At 31.0% G+C, this 16,983-nt stretch overlaps 3 protein-coding genes across 3 annotated transcripts in view; 1 reads left to right on the forward strand and 2 right to left on the reverse strand.

Moving 5' to 3' along the window:
* Positions 1-1,002: 1,002 nt before the first annotated feature.
* LOC125066516 (ell-associated factor Eaf) lies at positions 1,003-8,121 on the reverse strand. Its single transcript, XM_047674616.1, has 9 exons — positions 7,923-8,121; positions 7,178-7,303; positions 5,838-5,930; positions 5,492-5,630; positions 4,624-4,745; positions 4,182-4,290; positions 3,817-4,081; positions 3,542-3,656; positions 1,003-2,902 (listed from the first exon to the last, which is right to left on the reverse strand). The coding sequence occupies exons 2-9, from the start codon at positions 7,272-7,274 to the stop codon at positions 2,787-2,789; spliced, it is 1,056 nt and encodes a 351-aa protein (XP_047530572.1). The 5' UTR covers positions 7,275-7,303; positions 7,923-8,121; the 3' UTR covers positions 1,003-2,786.
* A 424-nt stretch (positions 8,122-8,545) lies between these two features.
* LOC125066307 (PIH1 domain-containing protein 1-like) lies at positions 8,546-10,629 on the forward strand. The gene is made up of 6 exons (XM_047674344.1): positions 8,546-8,627; positions 8,705-8,848; positions 9,064-9,139; positions 9,221-9,798; positions 10,020-10,163; positions 10,533-10,629. Exons 2-6 carry the CDS (start codon positions 8,783-8,785, stop codon positions 10,563-10,565), a joined length of 897 nt encoding a protein of 298 aa, XP_047530300.1. The 5' UTR covers positions 8,546-8,627; positions 8,705-8,782; the 3' UTR covers positions 10,566-10,629.
* A 3,191-nt stretch (positions 10,630-13,820) lies between these two features.
* The window catches only part of LOC125066354 (dnaJ homolog subfamily C member 10-like), a 51,223-nt gene continuing 48,060 nt past the window's right edge, over positions 13,821-16,983 (reverse strand). The window contains exons 25-27 of the mRNA XM_047674412.1: positions 15,867-15,998; positions 14,911-14,998; positions 13,821-14,665 (exon numbers count right to left, since the gene is read on the reverse strand). Coding sequence (XP_047530368.1) covers positions 14,399-14,665; positions 14,911-14,998; positions 15,867-15,998 — 487 coding nt within the window. The 3' untranslated portion in view covers positions 13,821-14,398. The remainder of the gene's footprint in view (positions 14,666-14,910; positions 14,999-15,866; positions 15,999-16,983) is intronic.

Raw genomic sequence — 16,983 nt, forward strand, 5'->3', positions numbered from 1 at the left:
ACTGGAAATGTTGAATACTTATGAGTTTGTAAGAATTTAAACATACATTTGGTATGATTAAAAATCTAGTTAATTCTGTTTTTTAAATATCTACGCTAATTAATTTTTAAGTAACGAAGACAAAAAATAGTGTTGCTCATCACATATCGAAAAAGTCAACGTCATATGACATGACATAAACGTTTGCTGGGAGAAATGAACGAAACCCACCAAAATGGCACACACGTATAAAACGACGTATGTATGTAATAATATTGTATTAGTCGGAATATATGTACATAGTTTATTTAAAAAGGTGCTGTTTAAATAATAATCTTAATGAGTGAATACCAAACATTCAGACAACAGAACACGTTTGTCTGTTTGTGTGTCTGTTTCTCTAATTCTATCGTCAATCGCAAGAAAACATATGTGATCTTAAAAAATCTAATATATATTTTACTAGAGGTGTTTTTCCTCATCGAAAATATCGACCTTTAAGACTACTTTAGTATACTTAACTCATTTTCACACAAACTGATCGGGTTGTGGGTTGGATCCTTTTTGAGAAACTGCGTCCAATAATTAATGTTTTTTTTTAAACCTTGACGTAACAAATGGCTTTAACTCGCTTAAATCGTGCGTTACTTTAAAGTAGGTCCACAAATTAAAAAATCGGTAGTTTATTTTTGTTTGCAAATTTTTTATTTTATACAATGTTAGCGTAATGTAACCGTTTATATAATCATTATTATAATTTGACTGCCTCATCGGTCTTGTGGCTAGAGTAAAAGGTCACAGATCCAGAGGTTCTGGGTGCAAACTTCAAGGCGGGCCTATAAAAAGTTATTCGGTATTCGGTCGAAAAATCAGAAAGCACATTATGTAAAGCCTGAGATCTGTCCGGTCGTGTCTGATTTGCCGTCCTATCGGATTATGAGATTGAGGGGATACAGTGTGCACCTGCGTATGTGTCCTACATAGCTGAGATTGGCCGTATTATAAAATAATAAAAAACGAAAATGTTTTATGTATAATAATTTATTGCGGACTCGTAAAACTAACGTATAATATCGTTCAGCGTCCACCAAACGCTATATAATCTTAACGCTAGTTAAAAAATTGGCATAAAATAAAAATATATCTATATTTCACTTGAGGCACAATAACATTTTCAGTATGATACACACTTAACTATCTTAAGTAATTGTATATCGTTTACATTTGTAAGTTTAACTTAGATTTTATAAGTTTATCGATATATTCAGAAATCGATTACACAACTAAATTCGATTACAACACTAGCAGCTATTCCCGGCCTTTTTAATTTCTAACAATAAAAAAGTAATGGCATTATCTGGTCTGATAAAAGATACGTTAGTATGAGAGATTTGCACGAAAATTAAATTGAAATATTTACATACTTTTTATTTTTAATTCAGATTTTATTTGACGAGTCGTTTTCTTTTAATTCGTCTTATAATAAATATAAAATATAAATTCGATTGAAACGAATATATTTTACTTTATAATATGTACAGTAAACTTACAAATGACGACGTCGTGTATAACACGTTCTCACAGTTTCATTGAGATACCATGTTTGCATTGAATTCGATTTTTAATTGTCGTTTAAAATTGATATCTTTTGATATTTATCCCATTAATATTTTTAAAATATTACGGGTATATATTTATTATATTTATATATGGCAACATAAAATCGAATCCAATATTTGTTTAAAACATGGCAAGAGTCGATGTATGAAGTATAGGAAATATGAACTAAAATAACAGCATTCATTTGTTATGACTTTTCATGTTAGAAGAAAAACAAACTGTTTATAGAATGTTATGTCTATACAATTGTTTAAACTCACGACTCTTGTTTTTTTTTTTTAAATATAGGTAGGAAAAGGAAATGTTTTAATACACAAATACCAGATAAATGCAAGTTGCACTCACAAATCTATTTACAACCAATATTCAAGTACAGACAGTGGAAATTTAAAGTCTATCAAATATTTCAATTAGAAATTTTACATTAATATACAAATGTTTTGTAAATATTTTTTTATTATTATAGTATCAACAGTCCACTGTATTAAATTAAGATCGATTTTAACTCCAGTTACAAGCAACGAGTTACGGGGTTACTGAGTACGGAACCATAAACACGTGAAACACACACGAGATAAGATTGTAGACATATCGTCAGGACACTTGCCAAGTTTCTCATTAAGCCCGCTCTTCACTATGGGATATGCTATATTACATCCTGGGATATAAATTTATATCGTACATCAAAATTTTTTACACTGACTTGTTCGGGGTATATTTCAAGTTTTCAAATTTGGAACAATATTTCAAATCTACTGGTGTTCCTATTCAATTTATATGCCATATTATTCCAATAGTCATTTATACATTATTTTGTTTTGTAAATAAGTACATTATACTTTTAATAAGGCCTTTGTTTAAAGACACTGACATCGTGAGATATATAAAACACCTTTTGCAGTCATAGTTCTTAAAACATAAGATAGGAAGATGATGGTAATATATATTTTATTCCAAGCAGTAATTCTTAGGTCGATCGAGGTTTTTTTACAAATGATATTACCATTTTCAAAGTCGATGGGACGTCTCGGTCCATGTACATATCTGCTAGCAAATGCGTAGACGTAATCGAAATTGTATGAAATTTATATCTCGGGACAAAGTATATACCAAATTCCTCAGTGAAGAGCAAGCTTTAATTTCTAGATAGGATAGTTCTCATAGAGAGGGAAACGTCCTCGTCGGTGTCAGTCGGAGTCGCTGCCCGACTCGGACAGGCACAGGTCGTCGTTGAGCACGTCGCTGGGCAGCGCCGCGCCGCCCGCGCCCCCCGCGCCGCCCGCGCCGCCCGCGTCCGCCGCGCCTGCGCACACGGGGACACGTTACCAACGTTTCATTTCACTTGGTGGTGGCGCGTGTGCAAGCCCGACTGGGTTGGTAGCACACACTCACATCAGATATTCTACCACCAAACAGCATTGCTGTGTTCCGTTTTGAAGGGCGAGAGAGCTAGCGTAGCCAACTACAGGCACAGGCGACTTGGCGAATGGCGATGTAAAAAATGGTTAATAATTCTTACAGCGCTATTGTCTATGGGCGGTGGTGACCACATACCATAAGGTGACCCAATTGCCCATCAATAGTAGCTTGATATAAAACGCAGATCCAAAGTTCGAAAAATTCTCAGTACAGCTCGAAGCCCGGAAGTTGGACGTCTATACACTTCCCACCTCGGAAAGCGCGTAAAGCTGTTGATCCTTTTGATGAACTCTTTTTTAATCGTGTCGGATGCCGTCCCATCGGATTATGAAAGTGACGGAATGGAGAGTAGACCCGTGTTTGCTGGTCTTGAACGAAATCTTTACATATTTTACATGATTTGTTAATACCGTTAACAAAACAGTTTTAAAAAAAAATTTGCAACATTTAGATTATTTAATAAGTTTTTTATCACTATTTCGATTAGACTCTTATGAAATTGTAATCGTATATGTAATTGTACCGTTCGTGAGTGAGTGGTGCGCACTGGAGTCGTTATCGTCGCTGTCGCTACCACTACCGCTATCGCTGTCACTGTCACTAGATGAACTCGAGGAGCTGTCGTCTTGCCGCGACACCTAGAAATCATTAGATCACAGAATTTACTTCACAATCTTATTATTATCCTATTTTTCTTCTTATTTATAGAATGACATGTCTTAAATGTCATCGTATAGTTAACAAGATAATCGACATACGAAATAGATCGCGACTTAAATTGAATATCTAAATACTCACGGCGGAGGGAGGTTGCGGAAGGGGCACAGGGGGCGGTGCATGGCGGGCCGCCTGAGGAACGTGCGCAGACACGTGCGCTGGCACGTGTTGCGGAACATGCGCATGGGGGGCCACGTGAGGTTGCGCATGTGCAGGTATATGTTGCTGCGGATGTGCATGTGCGGGCACGTGCGGCGGCGGCTGCGGGGGCGGGGACCGCGCTGGCGCTTCGTCAAACCCTATCATAGGCAGAGACGCGAGGGTGCTGTTGCCACCTGCTGACCATCTGAGGAAAAAAGTTAATATTAATTTAAAAAAACCCACGAGCGACATATTTTTGACGTCCACCGATGTTTGTATAAATATGACTTATACGTTATACGTACGGAGCCTGTGGTGGAGACGTTTTGACTCGCGGAGGAGATCTGACCATATTTTGTGATTTCTGCGCTCCATGGTTGAACCGATTCTGAGTATTCTGTACACCGCTGGGACCTGCAACGAAAAGCACAATATTCGCAATAAAAATATAAATTCAAAAATATAATAACACTATCACTAAGATATTGTTTTTTAATTTGTAATATATATAGATTAACTTATTACTTAACAAGATGGGCTTTGTGCAAGCCCGTCTGTGTAGGTACCACCCACTCATCAAATATTGTACCACTAATTACTAGCAATCTTGAGTATTGTTGTGTTCGGTTTGAAGGGTGATTGGCACAATGACATAACAGCTTGACTCCCAAGGTTGGGCGGTGGTGGTTACCATCAGGTGGTCCGTTTGCCTGTCCGTCTACCTATTATATAAAAAAAAACGATTACCTGTGTTATTGGCAGTACGTCTGTTGGTAGCGACGCGAGTACGAGACGTCGATCTTTGAGTCGTGTTTGTGAATTCTGTGGTCACAGGGGTCAATGGTCGTTGCTTCTGGTTTGTTTCTTGTCTGGAAAATAAATGTTACTTATATATAATGTTAATCAGTTACAATTGTTTTCATTTACATATAATTAATATATAGTATATATATGTATATCAATGTGATGATAATTACTTTTGCACATATATATTGATACTGTAAGAATTATAATCAATTCCACGCAGAAGGATACACCAATTAATTTTAAAAAGGGATTCGAGATAAATAAAACATTTCAGTCGAGAGTGCAGATTAAATACAGCTCCGAAGATCACTGCTGGCTATGAGCTCTCCGAGAAAGCCACAAAAGAAAATGATGGCAGTCTTGGTATTTCAATATATTTCGATTTCCACAATATTAGTAATATTATATTTTATTACTATTATACAAATAAAGGTGTACCTTTATTTTTTTAAATATTCTTAAAGATATATTTTGAACAAATCCACAGATTTCATTGAAGCATGCATTAGTGGAAATGAAAATACCTTACGTTATGCTACTTCTACAATAGATATAATTACCGGTTCAAACTCAGATCGCCAGAATCGCCTATTGCTGAACCCCGTCTTACAATTATTGCGACGCTAATCATTGTTTTTAATATTTCTGTCTCAAATGTTCTTATATGGTCATAAATCTTTTTTCTTTATCTTTTGGTAATATGATTTACATGATAGGATAATTTGACAAATAAAGACATGTTAAAGGAAGGGGTCATGGTTGCACAAAACCAATACTAGGGTTACAATAAATAAAAAATAATAATTACCTCGTTTTTTTTACTTGAATATTACTTGAAAGCTTTTCCAATGTTATCTCCCCGGTAACTCTATCTATTATCAAAACACATTCTTTTGTATACGGCCGTTGACTTCCTTTAAATACTGTCTGTGGGACTCCAGCACCATCTGCAATTCAAAATGACAAAATAGGAAAAATAAACTTTAAATTAGATTCAGCGAATCAAAAATAGGCTTTCCATTCAATTGATAATATAAAACATAAAGCTTAACAAAGTATGAGTGATCATAGAACCTTATACACACTTAAAGTTAGGTCTTATTAAGAAAATAATTACATTACTAATGTAGGTAAAAGTAAAATTTAATGCTCACCCAAATGTGGTACAGTTACGGTCACTTGATTATTAGTCCCAACATCAACTGTTGCCATTTTATTGACATCCACTGAAGCTGGCTTGAAATCATCTTTAAAAAAATTTACAATTATAACACATCTATAATTTTACAATTTGAAATAATATCTTATTTTTATATTTATTAAATACAAACATAAGACATTGTTCTAGTTCAGTGAAACAGTAGAAATTATTCCTCAAATTAGAACTGGTTATAAATTACACAGGCTTACAAAACTAAGCCAAAATTCAATGAACAAAGTTGGCCCATTAAAAAACCTGTGACTTTTACCCAACAGCCAAGAAAGGATACATTATTCCTATGTGAAAAAAGCTTAAACCCTTATCTTCAAGAAGCAAAGAGGCTTGCTATCCTTTTCATTTTCATACATAAGTTAGAGAAAGCAACATTTTTAACCCTAGCAAAATAGTTTAGAGAATGTTTACAACATGATTATAGTGAATTTGATAAAACCATGTATTATTAACATCCATTTTAAAGCAGTATTAATTCATAAATGTTTAATCCCTTTTTTAGTATTCATATTTATATAATGTTTTATTTAATGTATAAATATATTTCTGCATGTGAAGTTATTACAGACATTGTTCAAATTATGCATAGTAAAGTTATCATGTGATACTGATAAAGTTAATTATTAATTGATAAGTTAACAGTTTACACAAATAAACAACTAATATTGATTATAGAAAAAGTAGTTACTTGATCAATACAAGAATATTTCTGTTCAATTACATAATATTTTAACTAATACCCTTTTAAAATTGAATTTAAAGGAAAAATCAACAGTATTATTTTATGTAATATATACAATTTAAGCATTCATAAGATTACTTATTTTTACAATAATAATTGAATTGTGTAAATTGCTCTATTAATACGACATCCTTAGGCAAAATCTATATTAATATCTAAACTTAAGTTGTTTCATTAGTGTCTACTATCTATTCTGAAATTGAAAAATAATGTGTCAAATTTGACGCAAAATGGGCAAATAAAAGTGGTTTGAATATCCCCATGTATGAATCAGTATCTAAAATATATAAATATAATTACAAGCTTCTATTTAAAATATCTTTTTACAATGTGTGTGTCAAATTTTGCTATTGAATTTTAAACCAATTTGTGGTAAAAATACTGCCTAATATAACAAATTAAATTAAAAGCTATACTTAACAGGAAAGCAAAACTTCAGCCAAAAATGTAGTAGTTAGTAGGCTGATTTTTTAATTTACTTTTGATGTTTTTAAAATGGAATACCAATGGTTATGCTTATAAAAAATCATACAACTTACACTTAATAGTATGATACTGAGATGTCTTATTGTTGGTGAAGCTTGTGCCTAGTTTCAGCTCCCTTACATCATAGTTCAAACTATGTTTATCAGCCATCTTAGCTTTTCTCTGCCATATGTTTGCACCTATAAATAAAAAAAATGTGTGAATGTTTTTAATTGGATAGAAGTTCTATACAATACATTAATGAAGAACAGATAAGTTTTATATCATAACCCAAAGATGTGCCTGTACTAAGCTGTAACTAAAAAATATAATTTCTTTGATGCATTTTAAATACCTTGTAAAAATTAAGTATCATTAATAGTTATTACTTAATTATTAAATTATCTAAATAAGTACAAAATTGGAACATTCGTATAATAAATTTTAAATCAAACTGCTTTCTCTGATAGTTTATACCTTGTTGAATAATAAGTTTTCTTTATATTACGAAATAATAATTTACGTGCTTTCACGGACTATGTCCGACACCCAAAAACTTAGAAAGGTTATGTGTCTGTTGTTTTTCTCGAGATTAGTGTTATGCATACGTATTACATTCACTTAACTACAGCTGACAAGCGAAAAATTTATTTTTGTCTAATTCAAGATTTTGCTTTGATATATTTATTGTTAAAGTACGAACCATATTAATACTATTAATGCCATCGATTTTTATATCAGTGACCATTTAAAAGTAATTAATAAACGATCTAATATACAAAATATGGCAAAGTAATAAATTTTTTCTTCGTACTATACCTTTGATTATTTCTTTCGCCAAGGTTACACGTTGCTTATTCTTATAAAATTAATTTCATAATCAGCGAGATATTGCAAAGTTTTGCATTGCTAATGTGATTCTTTGAATCAAGAAAGATTGAAATAGTCCAAAAATTAGACATTGACTACTCTTTCGACCTAGTTCTCATGATGGACACGACGGTTGACGGCTGATCGGGTGACAATGACAATTGACATTTCAAGTACCATAGACATAAACATCTCGGCCTTGAGAAATGTTTTTTAGAAACAGAGGTAATAAAATATTATTGGCTAAAATTCGCAGTATGTGCTATTTCACTAAAAATCACTGTATGTGTATTATTTTTATTTATTTATTATTACCTACTTATATTTTCTAATGCTTTCAATTTACTTTTCATTGCATCAAGACATGCGACAGTGAGTCAATCCAAGTACTCATCATATATTTTACAACGAAGGAAAAGGATTAATGATTACATTTTTGGTATTAATGATGGACGTTTTTCAAAGTATTTTTAATCCTTAGAAAACATTTACTAAAAATATTAGGTTTTTATAAATAAATATTAAGTCAATTTTTAAATCTTAATCTCATCTTCTTGCTTGTCACTCTTGACAGTTGACATTTCTTTCTTGTGCTGACGAATTATGTCAAATATAGGTTTATTTTGACTCAATATTTGGAGTATAAAAAAGCAGGTATTTTAAAAATAAATAAACTGATATCTCTAGTTTTAAAATAATTTTCAAACTCGTTTTTAATCTTTTTAACACAGGTAATCGTAGAAAAGTTTTTATATCAATCATATACTAGAAATCCCTAGAAACCATTTGAAACTGAGAGTAAACAAAAAATGAAAAAGTCAATAACGCTCGATATCGATCCAACAATAATGGAGAAAAACATGAGGATTGTTAAGGTAAATACAAAAATTAACATAAAAATGAAAGAAAAACCCTAGTATAACTGAAATTTCTATCGTGACGAACAACTTAGCATTAAGTTTTTTCGTAGTAATATCTATTTTAAATATATGCTGTTGTAGACATTAACTTTTTTGAAGTAAAATAGATAAATATATATTTATACTTCTTAATATAAAGATAATATTATTTAAATTCTTAACAATTTCAGGAAAATTCTGTAGAAGAGGAATTTAATAAAATGTTAGCAGATGCGGTACCGACACAAATTGTCAAACCAAGGCCAGGTAATTAACATTTTTTATGTATTTTAATCAGAGAACATGTTATATATATTACAAATGAAATTGTAATTATTTTCTTTTCAGGGTTTTGTGTAAAAACATTTACTAAACCAGATAGCAAAAAAGTATTTGTAAATGTTTGTCTAACGGAGGCTATTCCATGCCCAAGGGATATAACAAATGAGGAATTAATGCAAATTTTAAATTCAGAAGACCCTTCAAGCTACAGAGTACCGATGAGTATTGGAGAAGGACGCATAGAACAAGATAAATCTGGGGCACCAGTTACTGTCTATGATGTTGCTGTGAATCCAGACTTTTTTTCAAAAATTGAAAAAGATGATCTCTTCCAAACATTTTTCCTTACAGTTGTTTTTGAAGGCTTACAAGATAAATATCAATTTGAATTGGATATGCAAAGATTTACAATACTTAAGAATAGAAAATCTATTGGAACGCTACAGTCCCACAGAATACAAATTAGAGATGTTAAAAATTGTGAGCAGAAAACGAAACCTTTAATTGAGGAAATACAGAAGCCAGTATTGAAAAAAACAGAAGTCTCTGCACCGAAGAAGAAACAGTTTATTTATAGACTAAGAAGAGAGCCTCCCACTGGAGAGATAAAATATTTACTAGCAGAATTCATGATCCCTGCATCAGTATGTATAAAAATTTGAACATAACATTTTATTAAATTTTCAAGTTTTCATATAAATATTAACCCAAACTCAAATACAAGTATTATCATCTGTTGTGCTAACATACAATGATATATGTATATTATAAACTACAATTGTGGATCTAAGATTACAAGTATGACTTAATAGTAGCAATTTTTTTTTGTTGCTTATTTTTGTAACTAAAACCAATATATTTTTAGGTTGACTTGAAAGATTTAAATTTAGAAATTGGTGAAGATAGATTAGTGTTGGCTTCTAAGGACAATTATGAGTGTGTGGACTTCTTTTTACCATGCAGCGTTGACCAGGATATTGTTGACGCAGAACTGAATAGAAATAAAGATGTAAGTAATGTGATATAACAATAATCTTGTTTATATTAAGTATCTATAGGATAAAAGTATGGATTTGATGCAGAATATTTATTCCCTGAAATTTTGGAATCAGCTCAGTCAGTATCCATCTCTGATGCTTCTCTCACACTGCACTATTGCTCCACCTGCCCGTCACTTTAGGTCCGGGAACACTAGAATTTGAGTCTTAGCTTTCTAATAACCTGGTTATTTATAGTGTCTGATAAAAATAATGGCTGCTTTGGTTGATTCAACTCAATATCTTTTTAAATGAAATGATTGATGATGAAATGATAGTTTTTCTTCAAAATCAAACTGTCAATAAATTTAGAATGTGGTTAATTATTTGTTTTGTTTCAGATGCTGAGCGTGAAAATGCCTATTATAAATTAATATTATTATTTTTTTAATTTGATAAAGTGTGTAAGCACTCAATTGAATAAAGGTAGAAAATAAATAATCTTTTATTTCGTAAAATGAGTGAATATGTTCACTGTAAAAAAAAAATTAATTATTTATAGTGAGAATACCAACATGATTTTTGAAGAAACTGGGCTATGGTTACCATCATCATGGAGCAGATGTTCAGATATTTTTTTTGTTGTCAATTGAAACTGGAATTATTAATTGTTTATTGTTAACAATAATTGAATGGTCATATGCTATATTTTTAAGCAAAATATGTAGTCTTGATTCTTGCTAACACTTGAATCTAGCTAAGGGTTACAGATAGTTGTTATAAGCTTATCTGTTAAACTTAAAGCAGCAGTAAGTCGCTTATGGGATTCCTTACTAATGAAAATATGTTGCTTAAAGGGCTATGATTAAGATTAAAATCAAAATGAAAACTAGAAATAAATTACATATAACTATATTCAATTTTTAAATCAGGGGTTAATAATAAGCATGAATAAGTATCACTGGTTTAATATGCATAAAAAGGTTATAATACAATTTTTTAATATATTAAAAATATTGTGATTTTTTATTGTTTACGTAGTCTATATAATAGATACAAGAATAATGAAAAATGGCACATACTTACATATTTTTTTAAGAGTGTTTCTTATAAAAAGAGGCGAAATAAATTAATTGAAAAATTACATGATTCGAAGTAAATCAGTAAGTAAAAAAATTTGCTCGAACTTGTCGTAATTAAAAGAAAATTGATAACATTTTGTAAATAATGAATCAGATTTTTCTGAATACAACATTATTATTTTGGAGTAACAAAATCTTATAACTTAAAATAGTTGTGATATTTTACTTATTTATATAATTATTTCTAATGCGGTTATAATAAGACTGCTCACGAAGGCAACATACAGCGATGCACGTAGTCTTTAATTTAATGTTAATTTACGATAAGATATGTCACAGTATATAGAACTTTCATTTCTAGTTCTAAAAATTTATTTGATGTTTACATTTATCGCCTTTGAGCATTTCAATAATAAATATAAAAAGTTAATACAATTTTGCAAAATATGGTACTACACTTAGGTATATGATATGGTACAGATAAATGATATCTTAAATAATATTAAAAACTTAGTAACGTGAGGAAAATTAATAAAGCACCGTAAGGAAATGTTCATAAATCAAATCATTCATTTCATAATAAATAATTAATATATTAATGATTTATGGCGAGATGAATGTACAAAAAAAGGCAAAGACACAGAACAACACGGTAAAGTCTGATTTAATTGAATAGCAGTTAACTTATACGGATTCAAATGCCAATGTTTTTTAAATAGATGACTGGGCCAATGAAAATGAGATTTTCTTTCAAGAATTTTCCAACTTGGCAAAAGGAGTTTTTTGTACAAACACACATCCTCTATATCTTCTGTGCAATCGTAAAAGCCTTGAGATTAGCGAAAATATCTTGTGCCACGATAGTAAATAATCACCATTAAATTAAATAAATTATTCTAAAAAGCAACGTTAAATAAATTATTCTACATAAATGCAATATTGTAGGAATGTTTGTTTAGTTGCTATAAGATCGAAATGAAGCCTTAATTATTTTATAAAAATATTTTATTACACTTTAATAAGTAAATGAATTGAGTAACGATTTAATAAATACATTAGGAAGCAGCGAAATCTAGAATAGTTTTAATCTTATTACGATTCATCCGTAATAATAAATAATATAATTGATATTAAAAACCACGAATCATACAGAAGTTTTTCAAAAATAATTATAGCCAAAGTCACCGATGTTCCTAATGACACCCCATACATCCAAATCTGTTTAGGCATACATGAGCCATTAAAATATATCTCCTTCAGGCAGTAGTGTAATGAGACGAATACTGTTTTTCTTACATGATCATTCAGATCTAAATATACATGAGATAATTAATATATAAAAATGTTAGAATCTATTTTTATAGAACAGTGATAAGTCGAAAAATATATAATTACTTGTAGACAATGGATGTAAATAATTTTAACCATCGAATAACTGATGGTTAAAATTATTCAGTTGAGGTTGTGCAATTTAAACAAAAATAATTTTGCTCAATTAAAAAATATAAGTAGACAATATGGATAGAAAAAACAGATTAAATTTGAGATTCATAAATATACGCAAATGCACAGATTAAGAAGAAATAGCTTTTATAAAAATATTAACAAATTTATTGGCCATTCTCCTTTATAATTCGTCTATCACAGCCGAAAACTTACCAAAATGACCTAACCTACAATATTCATAAGAATAAAAATGAAATCCTATATGAGACCTCATCGGAGATTACTAGTTATGCTAGTCAACTAAGTCAACAGTTGCTTGCCAGAGAAGAGAGGACAACGGATCTGAATACGCGTAACATAAGTACGCACCTCACTCAGGGTTCACAGAAAACACTCATTCGTATAATTAGTCTTTACAAGTTTAAATTTTGTATTTTTGATGACTTTTATTCAAAATAAATTATTTAAAAAAACTTACATTTTTTTATGCACTAAGCTTAACATTTAAATTGTTTTTATGTCATTATAAATAATATTTCATGTCAACCCATGTGCATATTTAAAAAATACTCAGTTATACGACAAAGGAATGACTATTGGCTTCTATTACGTTAAACTTTAGCAGCATTAAGCAGTTATTATATGTAAAGTAACCGTCATGAGAAGCTATAAATTTTGTAAACAAGTGTTCAGGAGTTCACAACATTTGGACCAACAAAAAGAAATGAATTTGTTTAAGATTTAACAAATTATTAAGTAACAAATATTAAGTAACATATATTATTTAAGAATAATTATTCGTCAGATTCATAAGTAAAATAAACAATAACAACCAGATCCGCGATATATGCAAAGCAATGAAACAAACTCGTACGCATTCGAAACTCGAATGACGCGTTTATTTCAAAATGGCGTCCCGATAGTTTACAATCCCTGCGACGGACGCGTTCCGGTACCAAAAAACACAAACGATAGCGCTTTGCGTCGTTAAACTATGATCCGACTAAATTAAATAGGTTGTTACTTTCATATAACCCGTCTATATTTCATGTCGATTGAATAAGGTCAATTTATTATTATCTCGCAGTATAAAATGTTTACTTACTAAAAGTGGTTTGTTTACATAATTTATAGCTTCTCGTGACGGGTACTTTAGTTAAATAATTAAGCAAATAATTGATTTTAAGCATAATTATTAGTCGAGTTCTCTATTACACCATTGAAGTTACATTTGTAATTGTAAAAGTATCTACTAGCCTATGATTGGTGTATTTGTATAGAGATCTATTCATTACGAAGGTTCACCCTTAATAACACACCAAATAATTGGCATTCTTTAGTATGACTATATAAGTGTTCTTACAAGATTTCTCAGTGTGCGTATAATGATTAACATAAGAGTAAGGACAGCAAAAAAAGTTAAAAAAATAGTTGAGATTACCTTGGGTTTTAAGATCATAACGGATTCTAAAGAACATCAAATTAATTATAATGATTAATTTAAATAACTAATTATATATATGTTGCAAATTATGGTAAATATAAAATATATTTTGTTGAAATGGAACCGTTGTAAACACTGCCATTATGCATTGTTACCATTAATTTGTACATTTAAAAAATACATATCTTCAATTTTGTATACGTTCCGTGTTTAAAATTTGAAGAAGTTTCTTGAAAATCTGTTATTTTAGTTACCTACTTGCTAATATTACGACGAATCTTGTCCGTATATAACATTAGAGTTCATCTCTAAAATTTATATGACTTTTGATTTCAATATTATTTATATCCGGTATTTCATTATACCTCGTTAAATGAGGTTTAATTTCTTGAATGAGGCGAGCGTAATCCTTCGGTTGGAACGTAACGACGCGAGTAGCTCTGTGTTGGTCGCGGTTTAAGTACAGTTTGATGGTCGGATAGCTCTGGATGTGTTCGTGTTGACAGATATTCCTCTCGGTGATGCAGTTCACTTTGCCAAACTGTAAGCTGTTCTCGAGGTGCTGGAACAAAAACTGGTATAAAAATGCTGATCGATTATGTAAAGTAGTTGATTGGTTGCTCAAATTAAAAAAAAAAATACATGAGCTGTGATATTAAATTTAAATTTAATCAAGCTCAAGGATAAATACGTATAATAAGGTTCGAACAGGTTATTGTATGTTGTATTCGGAATTTGCGACTTTTCCTGTAAATACTATCCATAGATACAAATAGATTAAGTACTTTCATAGGCAGTAATACTTACAAATGCAGCGATAACAAAGTCAGGATACATCACATAACAGTGGTAGCATCTGGGCGAATGGAAATATATCAGCCATGGTTTCTTGGTGCTGAAATAAAATAATTAAAAATATAATCTACACTTATAAAATAACATGATGAATCAGTCAGTAAGGACTGACTGATTCATCATCACCAAACGTACACTATTAAAGTTAGGGCCATGAAACTTGGCGAATATAATCGTTTTATTGAGTAGACACCCACTAAGCAAGGGTTTTTGGATATTCTACCCCACATATTGGGCTACTGATTAAAAATGAGTGGAAATTCTATCCTAAGGGTAGTGGTGAAATACACACAAATTTGGTATACAAAGGGTCATAAATAAACGTTACATTTTAAGTTAATCTGTAAATATATTCAACTTCCACGCGTGCAAAGCTGCGGGCAACTGCTAGTATTTTATAACTTTGTCGATTTATGATTTAACATCTGTGATACTTTGATACTTTTTATCAATCAAATTTAATTTGGATCAATAAACCTTACTTTTTATAATCAAAAATAGAAACCAGGAACAGGTGTTGATTGTTTAATATAACATTTACCTTTTTGCTTAAGGCGTGAAATGGCTTCATTTGAGTTACATTGTTGCCTTTTTTCTCGGTAATCGTAACCAAAAAAACTTAAATAAAATATGTATATGTTAACCTACATCATACATAGAATGTATAACCGCTTCCAAAAAAAAAGTTAAGTGAAATAATAGAATTAAATATGCAAAGTACTCTGTTTTTTTTTTTTTAATTATTAGCCCTTTTTTCCAAATCCAGTTGTGACAAGTTTTCTTTTATTGACATTGGAATATTAAGTAATATAATCCTAAAGGAATCTTCGGCTAATTTCTTGAGGCATTGAGTTTAACGATGACCTAAGGATTTTTATTATTGTAACATTTTATTTTTCATATATTACCTGCTAGGATATAATTCTTCGGCTATGACGTTCTTTGTGAAAGACTGCCAGTTAAGTTTCGCAACTTTGTCGTATATGTAATCAAGCGCCCAGTCCAGGATGTAAGGTGCTTGCGTTTGTTGCAAGCTTATTCTAAAAGTAAAACAGATTAATTAAAAAAAAAATGTAAGGTTGATGATATTTAATATAAAACTTTTTAGTTAATATGTTAATATATATTCCTGTAAACGGTAATGTCTCACAATGTTAATGTATAGAGATTTTAGGTATTACCAATATTAGCATATATTATGTACTGGTTATTTAGAAATTAAGGAGATATCCGCAGTACGTATGCGTATGTGGTCTTAATGTGTCTTAATAAAAAAAATGTACGAGTTAGAATAATAAAGCTATCATAAATATGTACAAGAAGCTGGTAAAATAATAAGGTGACCGAGACAGCCTAATGAATAGAACAAGTTTCAACCGAAGGCAACGGATCCAAATCCCTAATACAATTTCAGGTGCAGGAATTGTATGTAAGTGTTTTTTGTGGACGGTACTTAAAAAATAATAATGAGTAACTTCATGAATCTGACGAAAATTGCCCCATTATAATAATGCCGTTCGGACTGATTTTTGCCGCAGCGGCCAATCTCATTGGAGACCAGCCTACGACGCATGACATATTATAGGGCAATAGTGTGAACGCAAACACAGGTGCATTCACTATTCTGACACTCTCATTATATATTAATGGGACAGCAAATTCGACACGACCGGAATGTGTTCGGGTGCAGGACTAAAGGCTTTTTGTGGCAAGAGCAATAATTTTTTGATAGTAAACCCAATCACTTTATATCAGCCCGACCTGGGGTTTGATCCCATGAATCCATCCACTAGACTTACGACTCAGTCAACGTATAATGTTGATACATTACGACTATCACACCACAGTAAAACTCATCATCAAGTGTGTGTGTGGTGGGCTGGCGAATTTAATTCGACACTTTCAGAAAATTTGTTTTTATTTACCATTGAGCATGTAATCATATAAAAGTACAAATTAAGCACATGATAACTCAAATCATTGTTTGCATGTATCCAAGCACGCAATCTTCAGTGATATTTGAGG

The sequence above is a fragment of the Vanessa atalanta genome, chromosome 9 (assembly GCF_905147765.1).
Source record: "Vanessa atalanta chromosome 9, ilVanAtal1.2, whole genome shotgun sequence".
In the NCBI taxonomy this organism is placed as follows: domain Eukaryota; kingdom Metazoa; phylum Arthropoda; class Insecta; order Lepidoptera; family Nymphalidae; genus Vanessa; species Vanessa atalanta.

Coding starts and splice junctions, on each gene's coding strand:
- LOC125066516 (XM_047674616.1), bottom strand. CDS start 7,274: ATGGCTGATAAACATAGTTTGAACTATGATGTAAGGGAGCTGAAACTA. Junction 5,931..7,177: donor TCAGTATCATACTATTAAGT/GTAAGTTGTATG, acceptor ATTTTTTTAAAG/ATGATTTCAAGCCAGCTTCA. Junction 4,082..4,181: donor ACGTCTCCACCACAGGCTCC/GTACGTATAACG, acceptor TTTTTTCCTCAG/ATGGTCAGCAGGTGGCAACA.
- LOC125066307 (XM_047674344.1), top strand. CDS start 8,783: ATGAAAAAGTCAATAACGCTCGATATCGATCCAACAATAATGGAGAAA. Junction 9,140..9,220: donor AATTGTCAAACCAAGGCCAG/GTAATTAACATT, acceptor TTTTCTTTTCAG/GGTTTTGTGTAAAAACATTT. Junction 10,164..10,532: donor AACTGAATAGAAATAAAGAT/GTAAGTAATGTG, acceptor GTTTTGTTTCAG/ATGCTGAGCGTGAAAATGCC.